This window comes from Capricornis sumatraensis, chromosome 6 (assembly GCF_032405125.1).
Source record: "Capricornis sumatraensis isolate serow.1 chromosome 6, serow.2, whole genome shotgun sequence".
Taxonomy (NCBI): domain Eukaryota; kingdom Metazoa; phylum Chordata; class Mammalia; order Artiodactyla; family Bovidae; genus Capricornis; species Capricornis sumatraensis.
Genome location: NC_091074.1, coordinates 55,048,378 through 55,074,301, shown reverse-complemented (window position 1 = coordinate 55,074,301; position 25,924 = coordinate 55,048,378). Strand labels below are relative to the sequence as shown.

General features: G+C 40.0%; 1 protein-coding gene across 14 annotated transcripts in view; it reads left to right on the top strand.

Annotated features, from left to right (window-relative positions):
• Positions 1 to 25,924, top strand: part of TRPM3 (transient receptor potential cation channel subfamily M member 3) — a 927,399-nt gene that overhangs the window by 668,711 nt on the left and 232,764 nt on the right. For 5 of the 14 annotated variants that reach the window (XM_068974645.1, XM_068974636.1, XM_068974635.1 and 2 more), the window contains exon 7: positions 14,986 to 15,060. The exons of the other annotated variants lie outside the window; for them this stretch is intronic. In XM_068974645.1, the coding sequence (XP_068830746.1) occupies positions 14,986 to 15,060 (75 nt within the window). The remainder of the gene's footprint in view (positions 1 to 14,985; positions 15,061 to 25,924) is intronic. 14 annotated transcript variants of the gene reach the window in all.

Here is a 25,924-nt window from a genome sequence, read left to right as displayed (position 1 = left end):
GTAGTGAATGATGCTATGAGTTAGCTCTTCTACCAGTTCTATCCCTGAACTTGATAGTGGGAGGATGGCCAACTTATTCAGTTTTCCAGGGACTTTCTTAGATTTATCGTTGAAAGTTCCATGTCCCGGGGCCCGCACTGTCTCAGACAAACACAGATTGTGCATCACCCTCCATATCAGACTCATGAGTCATTAGCTCTACTTCCCTTTTCACTGCATTTACCCCACAAAACAAGGAAGGAACAACAAGGACCTCAGAGCTTAAGGAGTAACCCAGACTTCTGGAAGTAAAGAAAGACCTTGAGATGTCCATTCAGTTAGCAGCAAAGCAAAGTGCCCACTAAGAACCCGGAAGTCTCCAGAAGAGGACTGACTGAGAAATAAGGGGGAAAAGTTGACCTATTTAAAATAGGAAACAGCAGAAGTAAGAATATAAACTGTTAATGCAATTCTGCTCTCTAATCTGAACACTCTTTTTTCCTTTATAATTAACAATAGTTTGCTTCTTATTAAAAATAAATTTGTATTATATAACTATTCTAAAAATTACATCTTAATTTCCTTCTTTGAAAGTTTAAGAAATCTATAATACAACAGGAGAACTCAAATTTAGGAAGCCCTAATTTAGCCTCCTGAAGATGAGACCCTCCACCAAGATACCAGAGTAATACTATCACCACCTTTTATGCCTAGGATGACTCCAAGGATGTCTGAACACACTCAGCATTTTCCTGATTAAGGTATCATTCCTCCTCATCACTTAGGGGTGACCTACATACCATAGGAATCTTTCCATGAGTCTATTTTCTCACATAAATGACAATCTTCTGAAGAATATTTTCCTTAACCATTAAGTAAATCTTTCTCAAGAGACTTTAAAGCCCTTTCTCATCAACATGACAACTATGAATGATAACATACTACAAGCACCAGCATCTTAGGCTTCTCTCCGTGCTCTGGCATTCATTATCTCAGCTCTCCCCTCCCCCACTCATTCCTGCTGTCAGCAGTCCTTCCTGAAGTGTTGTCATTGGTTACTGAAGGACTTCTTTGTTTTGAAAGGAGAATCTTTCTGGATGTGAGTGGCTGAAGAGCACACTTTCATTTGCAGTTTTCTAAACTTCAGATTTAATGTGCAAAGCTTTCCCCATCATGCCTTTAGAAAACAAATATTTCTTGAACTCTTATTATGTACCAGTCATGATTAAGGTCCAGAAAAGCAGCAGTAGATAATTCATTGAGCCAAGTCAAGAGGGGCAAACAAATTAATAAATAAATAGGCAAACACATGTAGTAAGAAAGCCATTAAGAAAAATAGAACAGAGGAAGGTATATATGTGTTTCTCATGAGTACATGTTCCTGCATGCATGCACATATGTGTGTCAGGAGGAAAGTTTAGATTAGGTGATCAGGAATGGCCTCTAAAATGGTGTAATGTGTAAGCAAAAAATTGAATGAAGTGAGGGAGCCAGCTCTGAAAAGAGCATTCTGGGAAGAGTGAAAGCAAGAACAAAGACCCAGGTCTTTGATGACAAGCTCGATCTTAGAGTTGGAGTTTATTCTAATAGAGTTTTGATCTGGCAAGTTACCGCATCTCCCTAATGGTTTAAAACATCACTCTGCTGTTGTATGTAGAGATCTGACTGACATGGGGGCAAGATTAAAGGCAGGTAGATGTTTCAGTAGGCTGTTATCATAATGCAGGTGAGAGATGACAGTATTTCAAATTAGGATGGTAATAAAAGTAGTAAAAAACAGTAGATTCAAATATATGCATATGTGGTAAAATATACATAAAATTTACTGTTTTAATATTTTTAAGTATACAGTTCACTGTGTGAAACACATTTACATTGTTGTATAATCGTCACCACTATCTATCCTCAGAACTTTTCATCATTCCAAACTAAAGCTCTATATGCATTAAACACTGACTCCTCTTTATCCTCTCTCTTCAGTTCCTGCTAACCATGATTCAACTTTATATCTTTATGAATTTGCCTGTTCTAGATACCACATACATGTAGAATCATACAATACTGGTCCTAAGATATATTTTGAAGGTAGAGCTCAAGAAGAGTTGCTATAAATTGAGTATTCAGGAGAAAGAATAGACACATCAAGGTTACTGCACAGTCATCCTTACAGACGCCAGTGTATTCTTAAAGAACAGGGCTACTGGGAGCCCCTAATGAGTAAGTTTTTACAGAGAAAAGGGAGTTGAAAACCAGACTCAAGGGAGCTGAGACAAAGTCCTTGAGAAGGAGGGAGATGATGAGATTCAGTGCACAAATGAAAAATGTGGCCCTGGATAGGACAGGGGGGTTGCATCCTGGGTAGACAGAGTGAAGGCAGAGATTATGGGCATAGATGTGGATGGGATGGAACATTTTCTGCTGGGAAGATTGGTAGTTCTCTATATATGCCTTCTGTATCTAAAGAAAATAATTCAGGAGATCATTGGCTAAGAGTGTGAAAGGGCAAGGAGTACAGAAGATTATGGAGAAAAAAAGAGAAAATTATAGAGGCCCAGAGAGTGAGCTGACTAGGGAAATGCAGGATTGCCCACTTGGTATTTGTAGTCATAGTTTTACAGAGGTATGGATCATCATTGTTGTGTGTTTTTTTCCCAGGGATGTTCAGCTTGAGTAGGAAAGTAAGCATAGAGTTAGACCGAGAGCCTGTTGGGATTTTGCTAAGCAAGTAGAAAAGAGGAAAAGAGAATCAAGGGAGTGAGGCTGTATGGACTCTATATACCCATGCTGCTGCTGCTGCTGCTGCTGCTGCTGCTGCTAAGTCACTTCAGTCGTGTCCGACTCTGTGCGACCTCATAGACGGCAGCCAACCAGGCTCCCCCGTCCCTGGGATTCTCCAGGCAAGAACACTGGAGTGGGTTGCCATTTCCTTCTCCAATGCATGAAAATGAAAAGTGAAAGTGAAGCCACTCAGTCGTGTCCAACTCTTAACGACCCCATGGACTGCAGCCTACCAGGCTCCTCCATCCATGGGATTTTCCAGGCAAGAGTACTGGAGTGGGGTGCCATTGCCTTCTCCGCCAACTCTCTATAGCCCAGGAGTATTTTCAGTATCTGAATGAAAGCCGTACTTCCTCACCCATATCTTTGCCCATTCATGACATCATAAAATCATTCATCTAAAAGATCAGAATACAGTGCAGAGAAGTGATTAAGAGAATTCTCAAAGATAACTCACATCTTCAGTTAGTATTCCTAAGCATTATGTTAATTTCAGACTTTTGAATAAAAAGCATTCATCATAAACAATCCCTCATATTTATTTTATTGTTGTTCACATATTCATTTAAGTTGAATCAAATTAGCACAATGCTGGGAATATAGTAGCTATTCAATAAACACATGTTAACTGAAAGACCGAATACCAAGGGACAGCTCCAGAAAGTAATATATAAGTAACCTGATGAGACTTAAAATCCCAAGCATATTTTCTACATACATTTTTACTGTTAAAAATTCCCCCCCCCCAAAAAAGAGAGAGAATATTATAATAACCCCTCATAAACTATCATCCACATTCCACATTTATCAGCCCATAGTCTATCTTATTTTCTTTATGTATATAACCACCTACCTCTTTCTCTGGATAAGTTTGAAAGAAATCCAAACAGTATATCATTTCATCCATAAATATTTCAGTACCAAAACATTTCTTTAACTTGTGTTGGCCACATATAAGGTAGATTTTTTTTAAGTATTTCCTTAACTCAGTAGCAATATAATGGAAAATATTGGTCCAAGAATCCTTTAACAATTCTTTCAAATAATAAAAAATAAGAACTATCAATACATTATCAAGTGCTAAAATCCATCTAAAATTTTGATAGTCATTTTTTAGTCCCAAATTTGGGGACTAAATTTAAACAAGTATTACCTTGCAATTCTTAAAAAGAAAGATTAGAAAAATCCCCAGCAGCTGTGGTTTTCTTTGAAGTGTTTGAAGGGAAGAATATAACTTTTGGAAATAAAAGAAGTCTTTATATTGCCAGTAGTATAAGCTGAGAGTAGCAGGGAGACAAGGGGTTCAGATCTTCATGGCTCTGTGACCTTAGGCAAATTACTGTATTTCTCTCAGACTTTGTTTCTGTGTCTGTAAATCAGGGATAATAATTTTCCACAGTGTGGTGATTAAACGAGTCAACACGGGAAAGGAGTCTGGCATGTGGCAATTCAGAAACATTGATTAGCTTCCTGCCATCTTGGTGACACGCACAGCAGCTCCCCGTGGGAAACCATGTTCTGTGTTGGTATATCCTGATGGGCTGCCATGGGGTCCAGCCTGAGACCCAGACCTTCATTCAAAGCCCATCAGAGTCTAGAGTGTCTGTCAGAACATCTTTACCACAAATCAAACCTAGCTCTGCTCATTAGGGAGAAGCCATGCATCCCTGGAATTACATAAAGGGCCCAAAGAAAAAAATGAGGCTCAAAATTATATTCTGAAACCTATTAGCAAGACTCTAATAACTTCTTAAAGAATACATTTAAAGTCTTGATTGTTGCAGCAATAAATAGAAGACTTTTTTTTCAATATTGTTGAAAATATATTCTAAACTGTAGTTGTTCCTCTTTCCTGAATAAAGAATATAATGGAGAAAATTTGATGTTTCTTTAGAGAGTAAAGCTATTCTAGTGTCCTGGAGCAATCATTATGAATGTTTGTTAGTTAAGTTTGCTGAGAACTCTTATTTGGTGGAGGTATTAGGATTTGGGCTAAATGTGAGTTGATTCAGAATATATAAGATTGGATTTGTATATAAAGTTTCGATTTGGGCCAATATCAGATTTCCTGCTTTTATAATTTACCATTTGATTTTAAAAGATTGGAGGAAGAGGACAGAAATCTAGTTCTCTTTGTTCTCTGGTTGATAAAGTGTTACTACTTTGTGTTTGAATTTTATTTTAGGTTCCGCTGAATGCACAGTTTTATTCAGATTACGTATCTAATTACACTGTGAACAATAAATTTGCAGGAAATTTCATTATGAGACTAGACTTTTCCCCTTTGTCCTCTTCATATTATAAAGTGAATCTACATCAGAGTAAGTGCAGTGTTCCCCGGCAGTTGTGCTATACGTACTCTGCACCATTAATGAATGGGGCTGTCTGGGTAGGTTCAGATTTTTGTAACTGGTGCTTTTGCTACCATCAGGGTTTTCTTGAAAGAGAATTTGATGTTCTGCATTTTCTTTGCCCCAGAGTAACAACTGACATTTGAGCATAGCCTCATCTAATGAAGCCACGAAGAATACTGTTGTCTAAAGCAGCAGATTAAAATTGGCTTGGCAGTGCTAAGTAAACACGTAGCAGAAATGATCACAGAATTCATAAAGCACAATCAAATTTGGTATTTGAGGATTTTACTATTTAGAATTCTCTGGGAAAAAAAAACAAAAAACAGATGTTTTGTTATGCAGTCCCTTGGCCAATATACCTATTTATGTGTGATTCTGTCTTACACAAACTAACAAAAATAATGACAATAATAATGTCACCCAGTAGCACAGAATGTCATAGTTCTGCTTTATAATGGGAACAGATGTCTCGCTTTCCACTGAGTTGTTTGGTACCGGAGAACCATGAGCGGGCTAATCCGCACAGTGATTCAACCAAGCTGGTAAAGTCCTACAGGTTCCAGGAGAGTTTATTTTAAAAAGGTCACCTCCATGATGTGACACTCATCAATTCAAAGCATTTTATTTCTGTGAAATTTCCATAATCAGAAAAAGTACTCATAACTAATTCTTACACATGGCCACAGTAGTTTTCAACTAAGGTGACATTGCCTCCCAGAGGAGGTATTTTAAAATATCGGAGGGATGTGGTTGACAATTTCTGGCACTCCCAAAAGACACAAGGGAGGAGGCAGAAATTTAATATTCTCACACAGGACAATTTCACATGAAGAATTACCTGGACCAAATGCCAATCACATCTCTTAGAAAATACCACTCTGAGTATATTTCCTTGAGTTTCTTTTTCAAAATCTTGCTAGTACCCAGCACCTAATTCGCAGGGTCACAGACATCCAAAATACTCTGTCCTATTCTAAAGACTTGTAGAAGAAGCAGCAATAGGGAGCCAGTGGTGAGATTTAAAATATTTAACATTCTGTGAAGACTTTAGTATACTCTATCCACAGCAGAGGCTGGGTGCCAGCCCTGGCCTGTCCTTCAGATCCGAACATCCCTTGCTATGGGGAAGTTCTCGCTTTTATTCAACTTCACCTGCTCTGAATCTATTCTTTTCTGGATGAAGACCAAAGTCATCATCAGTGTTAGAGCTCTCAGTGTATTTGAAAACTGTAAATGGACTTGAATTGACGTCTTTGCCACAATGGCTCTAAGGAAGCTGTTTTTCATTTGAACAGACATACCAACCTGCTTACCAACAGAACTGACTCACAAAGTGAATCAGAATTTCTAGTTCAGCGACACCCTATCGTAGCACCACTGCTTTGTATGTTTCAGGCTCAGTGACTCCAGAAATGTGCTCAGTGCTAGGGGCTGTCCTGTCAGAGTCCTTGGTGTTCAGAGAAATCCTAGAATCCACAGTTATTAGCTGACCTGGGGACAGAGACAGAGGCCCAGAAATGTGGTTGCTTTACTTGCAGGCCCTTGAATAGCCTACTCACTAGAATTCATTGCCAAGGGAATATTTTGATACACCAAGGTCCTAAGAGAATAAAGAGTTTAAAACTGAATACAAAGAGACCTCTAAATTTAATCTATAAATTGCTGGGAATTATTTTGGAAATAAAGACACAGGGCAGTAATATAAGCCTTGAGTGAATGAATAAAATCATGACATAAAATGCTAAAAAGTAGTGCTTTTTATGACTCTGATTTCCCTGGACTAAACTTATAAGTCCTTAAGTCATTTCTGACTCTTTGCGACCCCATGAATTGCAACACGCCAGGCTTCCCTGTCCTTCACTATATCGCTGAGTTTGCTCAAACTCATGTCCTTTGAGTCAGTGATGCCATCCAACCATCTCATCCTCTGTCACCCCCTTCTCCTCTTACCCTCAATACTTCCCAGCATCAGGGTCTTTTCCAGTGACTTGGCTATAGATCCCTTATATGTATTAGTATTTTCATCTTGTTAAATTATGAAGATGACTTACCCTGGAAATTTGACATAGATCATCTAAAGAATATTATTGACATCCTTAATATTTACGAACCTCTCTGACACCAGAACTGGCATAATATTATGCATAGTAAGAGCTCAGTAAAGAGTTGTTGATTTGGCATTAAATACATTTAAGTGATTTTGACTCATTCATATTTTATAAGAAATGTGCAAAGTTACAATTTCCAAAAAACTCCAGAAATATTTTAGCAAAAGCAGCATTATTGAAATAAGCAGATAGATTCCTGGGTAGCTATTTTAAAAGATTTTAGTCATTTATATATAAATAAATAATTTATATCATAAATACTACATATATTATTTATTCTTATTATGACTGTTAAGTGAGTCTCATTGTATTGATGCAACACAAAAGACCAGGCCTAAGTGTCAACAATAATAGAGACGGAGGCACAAGGCAAAGGTGTGAATTACGTCAGAGTTTCCTTGGAAGGTTTTCCATTGTGTAGTAGGTTGGATAGAAATACAGTAAGAAGTTGGAATTAGCATGGAACCATCAAGTCCCTCACCCATGATTGACACTGCAAACCTAATGAGACATTTTTCCCACTGAGCCTTGATACAGCTAGGACCATTTCACATTCATGAAGACATAGGTTCTGCTGCTGTAGCAATGACTCAAAACAATGGATGCCTCAATAAGACAGAAGTTTGTTCCTTATACATGTGTTATTCTGAACGTGAGTCCAGTCTGATGTAGTACCCTCACAGTATTGAGTACTCAGATATCTTCTCTTTTTTTTTGCTCCAAACATCCCTATTTTCATGGTCTGTGGGAACACACTACCACATCTAGATTCTGGTCAGAAGTAATCAGGAAAAAGTCGTAACCCTTCCCCTTAAAGGCACAATGAGGAGGTCATATGCAGGATTTTGGCTTACATTCTATGTTCACATCTGGCAAAAAGTGGATTCGAAACTGCATCTTAGGCAAACAGCTAAAATTCTATCACTATGAAGGAAGAGAATAGATATCAGAATACAGTCAGTAGTTTTTGCCACACCTTTCCAGCATAGCATTTCATATCGTTATTAAGAATTGGCTGGAGTTGGCACGAGGTAAAGCTTACCTGCCATTCATAAGTAAGATACACCTATATGTTTCAGTGTGTTCATTGAGGAGCTTTGTCTATAAATAACATCTGTATTATATGCTTCATCGTGTGCCCTTTCACTCTTCACCTGTGTGTTTCTTGGTGATATATAGTTGAAAAGTTTTGTACTGGCTCTGGAGATTGTAATTTCCCCTTGAAATTGGATTGAAATATACCATCTAAAATTATATACATTATTTTAGACTATATTGATTTAATTAACTTTTTGGGTTAACCCAAACAGATCCTCTTAGCCTCCAACTGATTGCACAGGCTGTGCTGGTATAATTTATATACATTCCATAATAGATCTGTAGCCAAATATATTTTGCACATCATGTCTAACTTTTAAATGCCTAAATATTAAAAATAAATAGAACAGATTCTGTTCTGTGTTTCTATGATGTTGTGTTTAATATTTTAAAGATAAAACCTGAGAAATAATTTTCATGTGACCTACACAGGATTATACTCTTGGTAACAGGCAGTAGAATGGAGATTGGTCACCCCTCAGATCATTCCTGAGGAGGAAAGGTTGTAACTGAGTCTTGGCCTAGTTGGGGAAAAAAGGATGAAAAATCCTTCTTAAGGAATAAGAGCAACCTATCTTCTCACTCGTTGAGAAAATGTTTGACAAGATCTGAAAAGCAGATGCATTTGTGTGGGATTTAAAGCTTGCTTGTTCCAGTTATCCAATTTGACATTCCTACATTTTATAACCCCAAAGTGATAACTAGCAGTTTGGCAAAATATAACTGAAAGGCTCTTAAAACCTGAATGCCTGAAAATATATAATTAAGATATTTGCTGACCCTGAGAGTTATGAAAAAATTAATTAGTAGAACTTTGCTTAACAAATGGTAAATGGTCACCTTGTTTTAGAGACTGAAATACATGTGTCATTACTGATCCAACCCTAGTTAGCTTTTCTTTTGATGTTAGTTTTTATTCATAAAACTAAAAAGATAAAACTAAAATAGCTGGGGTTTCTTTTCTATCTTGTTAAGTGAATAAACCTAGGAGGATCTATTTAATAAAACCATAGGCCAGCACTTTGAAAACAGACCTTACCTTTCCTCTGTAGATCTTTGTATTGAATGGTTTCTTGGCCTATTTTTGTACTTTGCCTAGTATCTTTCTCCCTCATCTGTTTCTAATACCAAATTCAGAGCTATTGTGAGTTTTTCATTCAGACAGACTGTTTCTGTAGAAAACAGGTTCAATGTTTAGAAGCTCCATTAGAAATTACTATGTAGTTGTTGTTCCGTTGCTCAGTCATGTCCGACTCTTTGCAATCCCATGGACTGCGGCACACCAGGCTTCCTTCTCCTTCACCATTTCCTGGAGCTTGCTCAAACTCATGTCCATTGAGTCAGTGATGCCATCCAACCATCTCATCCTCTGTCATCCCCTTCTCCTCCTGCCTTCAATCTTTCCCAGCATCAAGGTCTTTTCCAATGAGTCAATTCTTCACATCAGTTGGCCAAAGTTTTGGAGTTTCAGCTTCAGTATCAGTCTTTCCAACAAATATTCAGGACTGATCTCCGTTAGGATTGACTGATTTGATCTCCTTGCAGTCCAAGGGACTCTTAAGAGTCTTCTCCAACACCACAGTTCAAAAGCATCAATTCTTTGGCATTCAGCCTTCTTTATGATCCAACTCTCACATTCATGCATGACCACTGGAAAAACAATAGCTTTGACTATACAGACCTTTGTTGGCAAAGTAATGTCTCTGCTTTTGAATACACTGTCTAGGTTTGTCATAGCTTTTTTCCCAAAGAGCAAGCGTCTTTTAATTTCATGGCTGCAGTCACCATCTGCAGTGATTTTGGAGCCCAAGAGAATAAAGTCATATATTTCCATTGTTTCCCCATCTGTTTGCCATGAAATAATTGGACAGGATGCCATGATCTTCACTTTTTGATTGAGTTTTAAACCAGCTTTTTCACTCTCCTCTTTCACCTTTATCAAGAAAATAGTATAAACAAATTCAAAAAATAAATGGAAAAAAGAAAATATTTGCATCCATGACAAAGAGCTCATTTACATAATAAGCATAGGGCATCTACAAAGCCAAAAGGAAAATCCTGTAAGACAAAGGGCAAAATATATTAACAGGATAATTGAGGGGCAGGGAGGGGGTGTGTGGAGTGCTCAACTCCACTTAAAATTAAAGAAATGAAAGCCAAGCCAACAATGAAATGCTTTCTAACCTATCAACATGGACAAAAACCAAAGTTAAAATTATCTAGTGTCAATAAGTATGTGTGGAAATCTGTATGGGAGGGTGGACAAATATGGGCAACCTTATTTGGAAGATAATTTGGCTACCCTGTTAAATTTTAATGTACATATGCTTTTTTTTTTAATAAGTTTTTATTTTTACTTTATTTTACTTTACAATACTGTATTGGTTTTGCTATACATTGACATGAATCCACCACGGGTGTACACTTCTAGGGATTTATTTTATGCATATTTATTGCCATATTGTTTATAGTAATAAAAATGGAAATAATTCAAAGATTCACCAATAAATGACCAATTAAATTCAACACACACCACTAATCTTGCTGGGAAAAATCCCATGGACAGAGCCCATGGAGTTGCAAAGAGTTGGGCACAACTGAGTTGAGTGACAGAGTACACATGCAGATTACATGTAGACATACAGTGAAGTGCTTTGAAGTTATTATGAATAATGTAATAGTTCTGTCTGGGCTCATATGGAAATATATCCAGTGGTAGTTTTATGTTCTTTTTCTTAAGTGAAAGCCTACCGAACAACAGTATAACTGTGCTTATAACCACATTTACATTTTCTTAATTATATATAACAGGTTTGATGCTTATATTTGAGAGTAGCTGAAATCAGAACCAAAATTATCTTCCCTGTTTAGATTTGGTAAATGACAAAATAGCCTAAATTTATTCCCAGTCCCTAGCCATAACCAGATATCCTAGTGTGATGGGGCTACTGGAAATACCCTACTTTTATATCTCTACTGTGAGCACAATTTTTTATAGCTAAATTGTGCATTTTCCTTTTACTACGCTCTTGGGCACCCTATAGTCCAGCTCCCCTCTTCCTGGGTCCTACTCCCTATGATGGAGCCAGCTCACACTCAACTCAGTCAAAAGCCATTTCACTCTGAATATTGTCTGTAATGCTCACACTAGAAAAAAAGGCTCCCACTATATTCCTGACTCCACTATGCTCTTAAGATGTTTTGTATGGAGACAAAATACATGTCAAAAGTTCTTCAGCTTTTCAAAATGTGGCAAGAAGGAGAACTCAAAAAATCTGTCGCCTGAAATAAATAGTGATCACTCTCTGTTAATTTCCCCTTGATAGTTCTTCTGTCACTCTACCAATATTTACTTGTGTATCTTCAATATACAACGCACTGTAGAGGTGGCTAGATAAATAAGACATAACCGTGCACTCGAATGGAGAAGACAATGGCACCCCACTCCAATGCTCTTGCCTGGAAAATCCCATCAACGGAGGAGCCTGGTGGGCTGCAGTCCATGGGGTCACTAAGATTCGGACATGACTGAGTGACTTGACCTTCACTTTTCACTTTCATGCATTGAAGGAAATGGCAACCCACTCCAGTGTTCTTTCTTGGAGAATCCCAGGGACAGGGGATCCTGGTGGGCTGCAGTCTATGGGGTTGCACAGAGTCGGATACGACTCAAGTGACTTAGCAGCAGCAGCAGCAGTGCACTTGAAGAACTTAGAGTTTTGCAATTATAGTTAACAATAACTAGCTATCAAGTGCTATTCTAAAAATTTTACAAGAAATAACTGACTTAATCCTTACAACAACCCTATGAAATAAGTACTATTATTATTCCCATTGGCCAATAGAAAAACTGAGGCAAAGAAAGGACAAGTAATAGCCCCCAAAGTCGGACTGTGAGTAAGTGGCAGATCCAAGAAGTCTGCCTGCATCCACGCCTCAACTGTTGAGCTCCATGTCTTCTCAGTATGAAAGGGCTGCATTGAACAGCAGCAGGTGTTAAATGCCCTTGAATGATATGAAATACAACAGGAATTCAGACCAAAAGCTTCTGATGGAATGTTTGTGGAGGGGGAGTGGTCAGGGAAGATTTTGATAGATGGAATCGGGGTAACAGAACGCAAGCACCATGCAGGTGAAAGCTTTCAATATTTAGAAAGGTAGTGCATAGCATGAGTCTACGTACATTTATTTTACTTTCATTAAATTGTTTTCCCTACCTTCATAAGCAAAATTTCAGCTGCAAATATAAGGTCTATATGTGAACTAGGCTTAGTTTGTTTTTTAGGAAATACGATCATCAAAATCATAAGGATAAGATATGGATGTTTCATTGTTTCCCTTTTATTGACGCTTCTTAATAGAATGTTGTCAAGATACAATATCATATAATATGATAAATAGGGCTTATTATGTATGCATAGATTAGATGGGGCAGAAGCAGAGCTATTCAATATTCATATTCTATATTTCATAACTGTAAATTATCATGGATATTATATATACATATATATTTCATCTAGTTCATTGCCTTCATTTCCCAGATAGGAAAGCTCACTTGGAAAAGGTCAATCATGTGTCCTACCTAAATTCATACAGTGAATTAACTGGCACAACTTTTAGAATTCAGGACTCCAGACTTCAAATCTGGTACTCTTTGCTCAGCACTGTCACCCCCTTAGTTTGGGAGCTACTTCTCTTATTCTTTTTAACAAAGCACCAGGAGACCTCAAATAAGAAAAGGTTCTCCAGAGGAAGGAATAAAAGCAGGGCATTGGGATATCAACCTTATTTGATGCAAAATCCTTAGCCCTTTATTCTCCCATTTTTCCCCTTGAGACCATTTCTCCACTGCATCCTGAAGGGTAAACAAGGAAGTATCAAGAGAATTGGAATCACAGTCAACTGACAGCAGATGTTCAGACATTTCCATTTTTAGCCATGCAACAAATCTGGTTGATCTGCACTAAAATGTCATTTAACTTTTGTTCATTAGGGCTTGGTAACTGTGGAGGGAAAAAAAGAAAGAAACTAAAAATACCAGCGTGCTGTTCAGTCTGCAGGAAGATGCAGCTAAGCCAGTTTTGTGCTGAGTTCCTTAAACAAGTGCTTTTGTGTTAAATTTCCAGGAGGATTTGTGTCATCAACTCTTTGAGGTTTTGCTCATAGTATTTAGCAAGTGGTCTAATTGTTGCATACAGTGAGTAGTAGAGCGGCCTTGGGAGGTATGTGCTCCCAAGCTGAATTTCTGTTCTCAGGAATGTGCTGATTAGTAAATTTAGGGGTTCAATTCCTGGGTTGGAAAGTTCCCCTGTAGAAGGAAGTGGCAACCCACTCCAGTATTCATTCTTGTCTGGAAAATCCCATGGACAGAGGAGCCTGGCAGACTACAGTTGATGGAGTCACAAGAGTCGGACATGACTTAGCGCTGTCTTTGGAAAACATACATTAGTTACTCTTAGTTTATTATTTTGCAACCTATTGAGAATCCAGAACAGCCAACCCTTATATTTTGTGCTTCAAGGAATATTGCTATGAAAAGGCTGCTCTGCCAAGTTACAGGCACTGAGGAATTACCAAATAATGTTCCCTGAAAAGTGGGATGGGACCCATCTATGCCTCTCACCAATCAGTTACTCCCTGCCCAACCAACAACAACTGGCGCGCTCTCTAGAAACCTAAGTTGATCCAAGGAAACTAAGTCTGGAAGATCTCACTTGAGGATCTGGGCTCCTCTGTAAATGCTGTTTTAGGGAAGGAGCAAAAGGGGGCAGAGGCAGATTCTCCTGAGGCCTAGATTTGAAATGAGATCCTGCCTGAGGCATCTAGCCTTTAACTAGCTTGTTAATAAGTTACCATTCCAGAGACATGACTCACCACTAAATTTATCTAGAATAGGTAGAATAGCCAAATTGGTAGGAAACCTATTATAATGAAATGTCTTCAACTTCTTTTGAAGATAGATAGATGATGGAGATAAATAATCTATATGACAGATAGACATAGAAATAAATGACTCTATCTAACTGATCATTTTCTTGGCTGAGAAAAAAAGAAGAGACGGAAATGTGGGGATCTCTTCAGTAAATAATGTTAGGTATGTTGAGTGACACATTTGGCGTTGGTTTCAGTTCCTCTTTAAAAGAAAATAAGTACATTGGCCTCTAAAAAAAGTACTTCTTTTAGGTCAAAAGTAGCTAGTTTTGTGAGAATAAGACACATTTCTAGAAATTAATAAGACTTTTTAAAGGAGGGTGGGAGGAATCCATTTCTTATTTGGTCTCAGAAGACATATTATTAGTATAATTAGTATAACAACAACAAACATTTCTTGAGGGTTTACTGAGTGCTAAGTATTGTAATAGGCACTTAACGTGGATTGACTCATTTAACCCTTTAACTCCTATAGCAGTTACCTAGGCTGAAACAGAATGATGAAGGATACATCCAGCAAAGGGGATGTGTATTTTAAGGGCCAGTTCAGCTGAAGGAGCAGTGAGGCGTGGTATAGCTGGTACAGAGTGCTGTCTGATGCTGTGCATAGATCTGAAAATGCAACCTGAGTTGCCATCACATGTGTACATTTACAAATTGGGCGATCAGTCTGCTTTAATAAAATGTGTATGTGACGGTTGGGTTGTAGAAATTTCAAAGATTTTATTTTTTGACAGGATGCCTGCCGTTTTTCTCTCTTGACTCCCGCTTGTTTTATTCATTTTGGGGTAGTTGCCAATTAGACCCAATTGGTAAGTATAATTAATGGACAACATGAATCTCCTCTTAAACCCCAACCAAGAAAATTAACCATAGAAATAATAATTTCCTTTATAAATTCCTAACACTATCCCTCCCTGTGACTGCTGTTTATCTCTATCTCTTCTAAAACATCCAACCACATCAGAGATTAATTACTCTCTATTACTTATCATCCTAATAATACCGCATAAGATGGAGAAGAGAGAAGTGAGCATTTCTTGAAGTCCTAGTATATTCCAGGCACTGTGCTAGCATTTTCATGTATACTATCCCTTTTAATAGTCACAAAAACCCTTCAAAGTAGGAATTATTATCTACCTTCTTTATAGTTGATAAAATGGCATCTCAGGGTAGTTAAGCCCTTGTTTTATTATCCACTTAGTGGCACATCCAGGTACAAACCTAGGCTGATGGGATTCCAAAATTGTTGCTCTTTTTGCCCTCATATAAGGAAGCATTATTTCATTCAAAAGGACTTTTCTCTAAAATGTTGTTACCTTGGAGGGTTTAGGGGTCATGATTTCACTCAACAACTGTTTGAACATGAAATCTCCATCAGGAGTGGGTTGAACATTGATTCAGTTGGGGTTAAGGATTGGCAGAACTTTGGGGTGGAGGGATTGTGGTTAGTGGCAAGGTGATAGGGGAATTGACAGGAACAGGATCAGGAAGAAGTAGGATGGGGTGGTGGCATGGGCGGCAGGGGTGAAGACAAATTGAGGAGTTCCTGGTCGTGTACCCATGGCTACAGTCTTTCTTCATGTGACTCGTGGACTTCCCTTTGTCATCCTATGCCTGAGAATATATGAAGGAGGCTGGGAAGGCAAAGGGACGTTCAATTGTCATCACCAGCATCTTTTTTGATCATTGCACCATCATCCAATGCGTTGCGGGTAACCATGACATGAATTTTCCATCACTAAGCTCATAACTATTCCATGAGATAAATAACAAGTAAAAGGTTATAGCAGAACTTCATCTGGGGAGCCCTGAAAGTAGGAAGCAGTGAATTTAGATTCTCATAGACTGGTAACCCTGGATTCAAATCAAGTGACCTGAAAAGGATGTTAAATTTCCTCTGAGCAGCTTACATATACATCAGGAACATCTCATTGTCTTTCTTGGATGCTCTAACATGTTCAGCCTCATCACTGAAAATTGTTACTACTGGTACACTCAACCATTCAAGTAGAAGACCATCCAAAACACATGATCAGTTAACTGTGGACTGTAATAACTTGCATTTTCTCGATGCTGTCAACTGAATGTTTGAAGTTTTCTTTGCCTTTTAAAGAATTTTCCCTTCAAAGAATAGGTTGTGTGAAGAAGACAGTTACAGTTTAGACATCTGCCCTCTCTTCATCTTATAAAATGACTTGACAGAAGTTAGCTGTGATGCTGAACTGTTTGCCATGCTCCTTAATGAGAAGTCATTTTGTCAATCAAGATAATCTCGGAGTTAAAAGAATAATATTGAAGGAATAGAACAAATTTTAGTGAAAGCTGTTTCTTGGTATTTGTCTTGTTTATCTGACTTATTTTCCAATTTGAGCTAGGAGCACTGTCTTTTTTAGGAAAGACCTCATTCCACATTGGAACTCTCTATTCTGGGACTGGGACAGTTCCTGTCAACAAATGAGTCTGAACTGGGGAACTGACCACCATTCTAATAAGATCTAGTAGGTTCTTCTACATGTAGGAAAGGATGCTGAGATCGCCTTTCAGATTAGAAAGATTTGGGTTGCAAATATTTGACTGCAACATTTCCTTTTACTGGCAAAACTAACAGCTTCCTCTGATGATAACATAAACCTCCTTGATGGAACTCAGTCTTTCCCTCCTTTCACTGCTAATTGGAAGACCTTGCATATCTTTTCATCATTTTTCTAGCTTTCTTCTCCTTCCTAATGCCTGTGGACCTTATGTCCCACCCACTGCAAGCTACTTGCAGTTTCTCTTAAATGACATACCCTGTTGGATGTGTTTTTGTCCCATTTTGACATCTGTGGAAATTCAGTGTTTCCCAACTCTGCTTACTGGCAAAATTCTACACTCTTAAATCTCAGCTTGAAAATCTTCTTTTCTCTGAAATCCTATCAGAAATCCCCTAACCTGAGACACTCGCACACACACAAGTGATTGTCTTAGACTCAGCTGTTTATCACATAGCCCATGTTCCCACAGCACTCCATAAACCTGTGTTGTAGCACAGCCTCTTTGATAGAGTGGTTGTTTGTGTGTACCACTTCCCCATCACCTGTAGATTGTGAGCTCCCTGTGAGCAGAGCCTGAGTCATCCTCACCTTCATCATCATCCAAAGGCAGCACAGTGCCTGGCACATGTGGGTAGGTAGGTGAACAATAAATTACTATAAACATCAATATTTGATTTTCTGGCCTTATTTCTAACTCTCATTTCCAGCCTGTTGTAAAAATGTAATAGACATGTTTAGAAACTACAAGCTATATAGAAAGGACACATAATAAAACAGTAATACCCAAACTCAGGGAGGATAAATAAATAGAAATGTGTACAGGCAGAGACCAACATGCATACTTCCAACTATCATGGGCATACAAGCATTTATTCTGGAAATTTGACTGTGTTTCTGTTGACTCGGGCTTGTGGTTAAATCATTTCTATCTTGTAGATTTAGATAATCTAAGGATATACATGTTTGTGGCAACCAGTGCCAACATGGCTTCATTATTTCCACTTACATAGAAGCAGAAATAAGTATTGATTTTTCCCACTTATCTAAAATGATAATTGCCCTTGGCTGCTTTTCAGTCTAGATTAACCATTCAGTAGAAATGTGTAGTTAACTTTAGAAAGTTAGACAAACATAAAATAGATAGGAAAACTTGTGCTGACTGATTACTTTTCTGCCATAATTAACAATTTTACAGTGGGATATAATTGGAGAAAATAAGGTGTCTCACTAGGGGGTCTTTAAAAAAGGCAGGCTGAGATTTTAATTCACTAGTGATGGATCAGGCTAGAGAACTTGTCATAGGACCTTTCAAAGCCCCTTCCCAGGGGCTTTCAAAATAGTGTTTGGTACCCACCTTTCAAAATAGTGTTTGGATCATTTCAAGCCATTTAAACTAGTGGATAAAAGTCTATATTTCATATAGACTTGGAAAATGACTAGAAATAGTATTCCCAAGATGTCAGTAATAAAGCTGTTGTAAGTTTTAACAGAATAAAATAAATCTTTTAACTTAAACTCGTAGCTGAAGATCATTAACCCCTGAAAAATATGAGAAAAATAGAGATGTTATGCCCTCATTTTGGCCAAATAAGCAAGCAGCTTTTTCTGTATTTTTGGCATCCGTCGCTGAGGCAAACAAGCACTCTTACTCTCACTGAACAGGCTGTCCCTGTTCTGCAAGGAGGCCAGATTTCACAAGCCGTGCAGTCCCACATGCCACAGCCCTGCAGGCAAACACTCAAGTCCTAAATCCCAGGCAGAGGAATCAACAGTTCTTGCTGGCTAATGAGCCTTGGCATCTCTGGGCCCACACGGGGCTCTCTGGCCTATCCTGGTGGAATTAGGCAGGTGCACATTTGCTGAAACAGTGGGGTGGGGGGTAAAGACTGAAGAATCAGCTTTTCTAGCCACCAGGCAAATCTGAGCTCATTATTACCAGCATTTCTTTCACCCAAAAGGAGAACACAGGAAGTGAATATTGACTCTGGTGCACATCAGAATTTAATATGAAGTCATGGGGGACTTTGGGAAGAAGTGGAAAGTTCACTTCACCCTGTATGTCTTTCTATCCTGTTTTCTTGGTATGCATGGGACAGAGTTTGTTTTGTTCCGTTGATTTATTTATTTCCATTTTCAAATAATAAGAACTGTTGTTGGGTGTGTGAATCATTGTTCATAAAGCTGGGCATGTAGGGAATGTCACATAATAGTTTTCCTTAATTTGAATAAATCCAAGTCCCCTTTCCTTCTAGTTTTGGTAAATTTAATCTTTATCTATTATGTCTCTCCAACACTGTCTCTCTTTCCCTCCCCTCCACCTCCCTCCTTCCCTCTCCCTCTCCTCTCTCTCCCCTCTCTCCTCATACCTCTTGCCTCTACCCTTCTCCCCTCCTGCTTCCTCTTTCTCTCCCTCCCCCATCTTCCTCTCATCTCTCCCTCTTTATTCTCATCTCTCCACTCTCCACCCCACTCTCCTCTCTCTCTCCCCCTACCGCTCCTCTCTAATGCTTATGGCATACCAGGAGAGTTGAATAAGAGCCTCTTAACTTCCCTCAGCCAAGGTGACCAGTGATAACAGCGACTGTCCAAACCTGCTTGGTCCCAGGTGGAAGGCTCTGGTGCTCCCTGGCTGAGGAAAGCCAGCAGCATCTTTGCTGAAGCTGATATCCCCATGCCCAGGGCTCTGCCGACCCAGACTCAGCTCCCCAAGGCACACATCACAGCAGCCTGGTCAGACCAGAGGTCTGTGCCAATCCTGCCCTTATGGAGCTTACATTTGGGCGGAAGGTGACAAAAAAAAACAAAATACATAGTGTATTTCCTAGTGAAATGTGCTGGGGAGAGAGAGAGAGAGAAAGCAGAAAAAAACAGAAAGGGGAGTTCAGGGAAGGGGCTGCAATTGTCAGTAGAATGAGAGGAAGACTCCCTGAAAAGGAGACATCTGAGTAAAGACTCAGTGGAAGTGCGGGAGAAATCCATGTGATGTCTCAGGGGAAACCATTTCCAGCTGGGGAATCGGCAATAAAAAGGCATGGAGGTGGGAATGTGAGCAACACATTTGAGGAGCATCAGGAAGCCTGTGTGGTCATATGGATAAAAGAGAGGAAAGGAGGAGGCCAGAGAGGGAACAAGGGCCAGAGAGGACAGAAAGACCTATGACTTTCACGATCACTGTGTGGCCAATGGAACTTGTAGAGTTTTGAGCAAAGGAATGAATTGTCTTGTATGTTTGCTGTACCTGCTGAGTTGAGAGTCATCCAAATCGGCATCAGGAATGACAGCAGAAAAGCCAGCCAAAATGACAATAATCCAGGCAAAAGCTAGGGGGGGCTTAGACTAAGGGTGGCAGCAGTTGAGGAGGTAAGTAGTCAAATTTGAGCTGTAGTTTGAAGGTAGAGCAGGCAAGATTTACCATAAGATTGGATATGGGGTATGGCTCCAGGTTTGGTGGGCTGATCAGCTAGAAGAATAGAGTTGCCATTTCCCAAGTAGAAAAGACTGTGAGGATGGGGATGGTGGGGATGAGACAATATCAGGAGCTTAACTTGGACATATCAGATCGGAGATGCTTCACAGTATGTGTGGAGACTGCAAGAGAAGCACAGTTATGTGATACTCAAGTTCGGTGGAGATATTTGGCCTGGATTCATAAGGATGGAAGTTGTCCATGTGTTGATGGTATGGGAAACCATGTAAGTGGATGAGATCACCAGGACAGTGTGTGAGGAGAGGACAAGACAGAGAGAACCAAGAACCGAGCTTTGAGACCGTACTTCTATAAGCAAAGGAGATGAAGGAACTGCTTATTAAGTGAAAGAGAAACCAGAGGTGAATGCTCTTTGGAAACCAAGCAAAGAACGTATTTCCAAGAGGAAGGAATGACCAACCATGTCAAATAGTTGAGACCTGGAAGCTGATCATTAGGAATGTTGCCCGTCATTCCCGGCAACAAAATAGGAGTTAACTAATAACTCAATTATTATTGACTTTTCAGCAAAGTACCAAGTAGAGAATATATTAAGTATAGATGAATAATTTCCAGCAGTTCAGTGAAACCCCTGTTGAATTAGAGTGAAGTGGTGACCCACTGGATTTTAAATAGTCAGCTGTAGGGGCTGAATTGCAAGAAGAGTACCTACTTTCCAGTATGGGCAGTAGTCTACCAACCATGTGCAGCTGATACAGGTGTCAGTGCTTGGCTGACACAGGTTTCCAGCTTGGTTGGTTTCTCATTGATCATAGGCATACTTGGACTTGGCAAACTACCTTATATGAATCATTTTTAACATTAGTTACTCAAAGGTTGGCAAGCTATGGCCTATAGGCCAAAACCAGCACATTACTCATCTTGTAAACAAAGCTTTATTGGAACATAGCCAGGTCAGTGCTCCTTCTTTCCTGTACCGTCTCAGGCTGCTTTCATGCTGTAGTGGCAGAGTTGATCACTTGCAACAGAAATCATCTGGCCTGCAAGGCTGAAAACATTTGCTGTCTGACCTGTTATAGGAAACGTTTGCAGACTCTTGTTTAGACTTTAATAGACTATTGGAAATATAACAAGGATGTTTCAGTAATGCTGCAGGGGCTTTCATGTTAATTTACTCCAAAGGGCACATCTTAGATTTCACTTATTTTCAAAGGCCAAAGTCTCCACTCCCTGCACTGTGAAGACAGTAGTTCTCAAAGTGTGGTCCCTGGACCAGCAACAACAGCATCACCCAGAAACTTGTTAGAAATGTACATCCTCAGGCTTCCCTTGTGGATCAGCTGGTAAAGAAATGCACATCCTCAAGTCCCATTCTAGACCCACCGATCAGAAGCTTTGTGTATTTTAGCTGATCCTCGAGGTGATTCTGGAGCATGCTAGGTTTGATAGCCATCCTGCTAGAGAAGACACTGATGGTAAGAAGAGCCGAGAACTGAAAAATGGGCATTTCCACCCACCCCTTCCTGTGATAATTTTCAATGCAAAAACTAGTTCTTGGCACATTAGAATCAGGGTTTTAAGAACAGTCCTTTGAGTGTCACACTCTTTTATATATATATATAAAACATTAGGATAACCCTAAAGTGCTAACCCTAATAAGTTAGCACTTATTATTGCAGTCAAATGACTCTTCATGGCAATGGTAGTAATAAGCCAAGTGGCTACTTCCCACCAACTTGACAGAGTAGGATAATGAGGTTAACCACCTCCAGTGATTAAGGACCCAGAATACCCCCTGCATGCCCCTAGGTTTTGACTATATCCAATTTCTCATCACGACACTCCAGTGTGCATAAGTGATTGAATATAATGAGGCATTTATTTATAAGAGAGAAAAGTTATTTATTTCCAGCACCAACAAGAATATGCTAGAACATGAGAAAAACTTTAAATTGATCATTTTCCCCTAAAGGATTTATGCAGGTGCTGCTGATATTGTTGTTGCTATTTTCCTTTGCTTAATGATCTAATCCTTCCTTGGAGCTTCATCCCTCTGTGTGTCTAGAGGAAGAAATATCTCTGATAATGAACAGCTGTGATTTATTTAGATGGTACTAGAAACTGGATCTCAGGAATCAGGGAGGGGCAACTAGTGAGTCTTGGCTTTTGTAAGCCAGGAAGAGGCAAACAAAGAAACAGTGAATAAACTCAGGCTCCTTTCTAAATATCTGAAATTGGCATCTGTTTTAAAAAATCTGCTAGAAATTCATTTGAGACCTTAGAGAGATCATATGTATGCTGCTGCTGCTAAGTCGCTTCAGTCATGTCCGACTCTGTGCGATCCCATAAATGGCAGCCCACCAGGCTCCCCCATCCCTGGGATTCTCCAGGCAAGAATACTAGAGTGGGTTGCCATTTCCTTCTCCAGTGCATGAAAGTGAAAGGTGAAAGTGCAGTCGCTCAGTCATGTCCTACTCTTAGCGACCCCATGGACTGCAGCCCACCAGGCTCCTCCATCCATGGGATTCTCCAGGCAAGAGTATTGGAGTGGGGTGCCATTGCCATGGTTCAGTTCAGTCGCTCAGTCGTGTCTGACTCTTTGCGACCCCATGAATCACAGCACGCCAGGCCTCCCTGTCCATCACCAACTCCCGGAGTTCACTCAGACTCACGTCCATCGAGTCCGTGATGCCATCCAACCATCTCATCCTCAGTCGTCCCCTTCTCCTCCTGCCCCCAATCCCTCCCAGCATCAGAGTCTTTTCCAGTGAGTCAACTCTTCGCATGAGGTGGCCAAAGTACTGGAGCTTCAGCTTTAGCATCATTCCTTCCAAAGAAATCCCAGGGTTGATCTCCTTCAGAATGGACTGGTTGAATCTCCTTGCAGTCCAAGGGACTCTCAAGAGTCTTCTCCAACACCACAGTTCAAAAGCATCAATTCTTCAGTGCTCAGCTTCTTCACAGTCCAGCTCTCACATCCATCATATGTATAGGTTTGTCCAAAACTAAATAGTTCTGGTTTTCATCCCCCAGAAATTATTAATGATGACCTCTTCACTTATGAGAACGCCCTGGTTTTTGCATGATAAATTACATAGTCACCATAATGAGAGACAAGCCAAGTAGAATGCAGAGTGCAGGCTCTGAATTTCCTAACAGACCTGTTTGAAACCCTGTTCAGACTTGTAATTTGCTCTCAAAGCCTCCATTTATTTAACTGTAAAATGTGGATGATAAGATCTCTGTCTTAGAGTTGGTGAGCAAATTGAGTGAGCATGTACAGTCTGCCTGGCTGAGTGCCCAGCAACTGGTGGGTGCTCTCGCTATAGCTGCTACTTCACCTGTGGGGAAAGAGCCTTCAGTCAGTTGGCTGAGTAGACTTCACTACATATAGTCATTCACTGCAACCCAGAAATTCATAAGCACCTTGTTTGAGCTCCATTTTTTGATAAGCTTTTTTAAATCTGTGGCAGTTGTTGTTTCCTTTTAAGGAACTATAAGGAAATTAAGGAAAAATTGTCTTCAGAAAAGGCTTTATTTGCATTTGAAAAATAAGATCATGCTCACAAACTTGAACCAGAGGCTCAAATTAGTTAAATGCTGCTTCAAAATGAATGCCAGAAACAGAAATAACAGCATTGTGATTCATGATGTTGGACCTTGAGGAAGTCCAGTAAATTATAACTCACTCTTGACAGGACAAGATTCAAATTGAGAGTTGAACACTAGAGTCAAGCAGATGGAGATCAAAATATCACTTTTATTAATGATGAAGTAGTTGGAGATAATGACTTAGTGTGAGGGCCAAATGGGTTTGCCTGCTCATTTCAGCCCATAGGCAGCCAACCAGAGAAGAAAATTGGGTCTACAGAAGCAGCTTTACTAATATCACTGACAGGCACTGGTCCATGGAGAAAAAGGAAAAAAGATGATAAATCCTCCTCACCGAAAGACTTTTCAACCAGGTTGCTGCTGCTGCTGCTGTGTCGCTTCGGTTGTGTCTGACTCTCTGCAACTCCATAGACAGCAGTCCACCAGGCTCCCTTGTCCCTGGGATTCTCCAGGCAAGAACACTGAAGTGCGTTACCATTTCCTTCTCCAATGCATGAAAGTGAAAAGTGAAAGTGAAGGCACTCAGTCATGTCCAACTCTGTGCAGCCCCATAGACTGCAGCCCACCAGGCTCCCCTGTCCATGAGATTTTCCAGGCAAGAGTACTGGAGTGGAGTGCCATCGCCTTCTCCTCAACCAGGTTCCTCAATTCTACATGTGGAGATGAGTAAGAGAAGGACAGAAGGCTAGATGAGTCACCCAAATGGAGCTCCCTCCCCATGGAAACTTGAAACCAGAAGCAAGAAGGTTCCCCATGACATTGTCACCATTTTCTCACTGAGAATTTAGTAACAGTCAAGTTTTGATCAGATTGGGCACATTATCTTTTGGAAAAGATGCCAGATAATCAAATAAAAATGTATTGCTTTTCCCAGCTGCTGGTCAGAAATTGAATTAAATATCAGTACTAAATCCCAAATAATCAGTACCCTTCCATTGTCTCATACATTTTAACGGCAGTCAGTTATCTTAATAACTATAATAACTTGGGTGGTAAATGAAGGTCACTCCTGGTCTACAGCAACTTAGCTGCTAATATGTATCCATCACGTCAGAGGCAGAATTAGGTTTCCACTTTAGTCATATAGTTCCCTATTCATCTCAGCCAGAGGAAGTAATAGCTTTTATGGACATTCTTCCAGCAAGGGGAAGAATGTAAACCTTGCATCGTTTTACCCAGTGGCCAGGACATGTTGTCATTCTGCTGCTGCTACTGCTAAGTCACGTCAGTTGTGTCCAACTCTGTGCGACCCCCTAGACGGCAGCCCACCAGGCTCCGCCGTCCCTGGGATTCTCCAGGCAAGAACACTGGAGTGGGTTGCCATTTCCTTCTCCAATGCATGAACGTAAAAAGTGAAAGGGAAGTCGCTCAGTTGTGTCAGACTCTTCACAACCCCATGGACTGCAGCCTTCCAGGCTCCTGCATCTATGGGATTCTCCAGGCAAGAGTACTAGAGTGGGCTGCCATTGCCTTCTCCGTGTTGTCACTCTAGCTAGGTCCAATTCTGAGACATAAATAAGAATCTGGACTCTTCCAAATTTAATCCAGATGGACCAGCAAAGTGTGAGCACTCACCCAGGTTTCTGACCATGTTCTCTTCTAGGTCTCTAACCACCACTGAGGCCAGTAGTAAAAGCCTGTGAAAGAGCACCAAGGGCCATTTAAATGGCTGTCATCTCTACTTCAGCAGTTTTCATCAATAGTATACAGATATGATACTCAGTCTCTTTACAACAACCTATTTATTTAGTCACTCCTTTTCAGGTGTGCTAGTCCCAAGGTATGGAGAAGAAAATGGCTGCCCACTCCAGTACTCTTGCCTGGAAAATCCCATGGATGGAGGGGCCTGGTAGGCTGCAGTCCATGGGGTCACTGAGGGTCAGACACGACTGAGCAACTTTTCACTTGCATGCATTGGAGAAGGAAATGGCAACCCACTCCAGTGTTCTTGCCTGGAGAGTCCCAGGGACTGGGGAGCCTGGTGGGCTGCCATCTATGGGGTCGCACAGAGTCAGACATGACTGAAGCGACGCAGCAGCAGCAGCAGCAGTAGTCCCAAGGTATAGACCCTAGACATTGTACTTTCTAATTTTGTTTCAT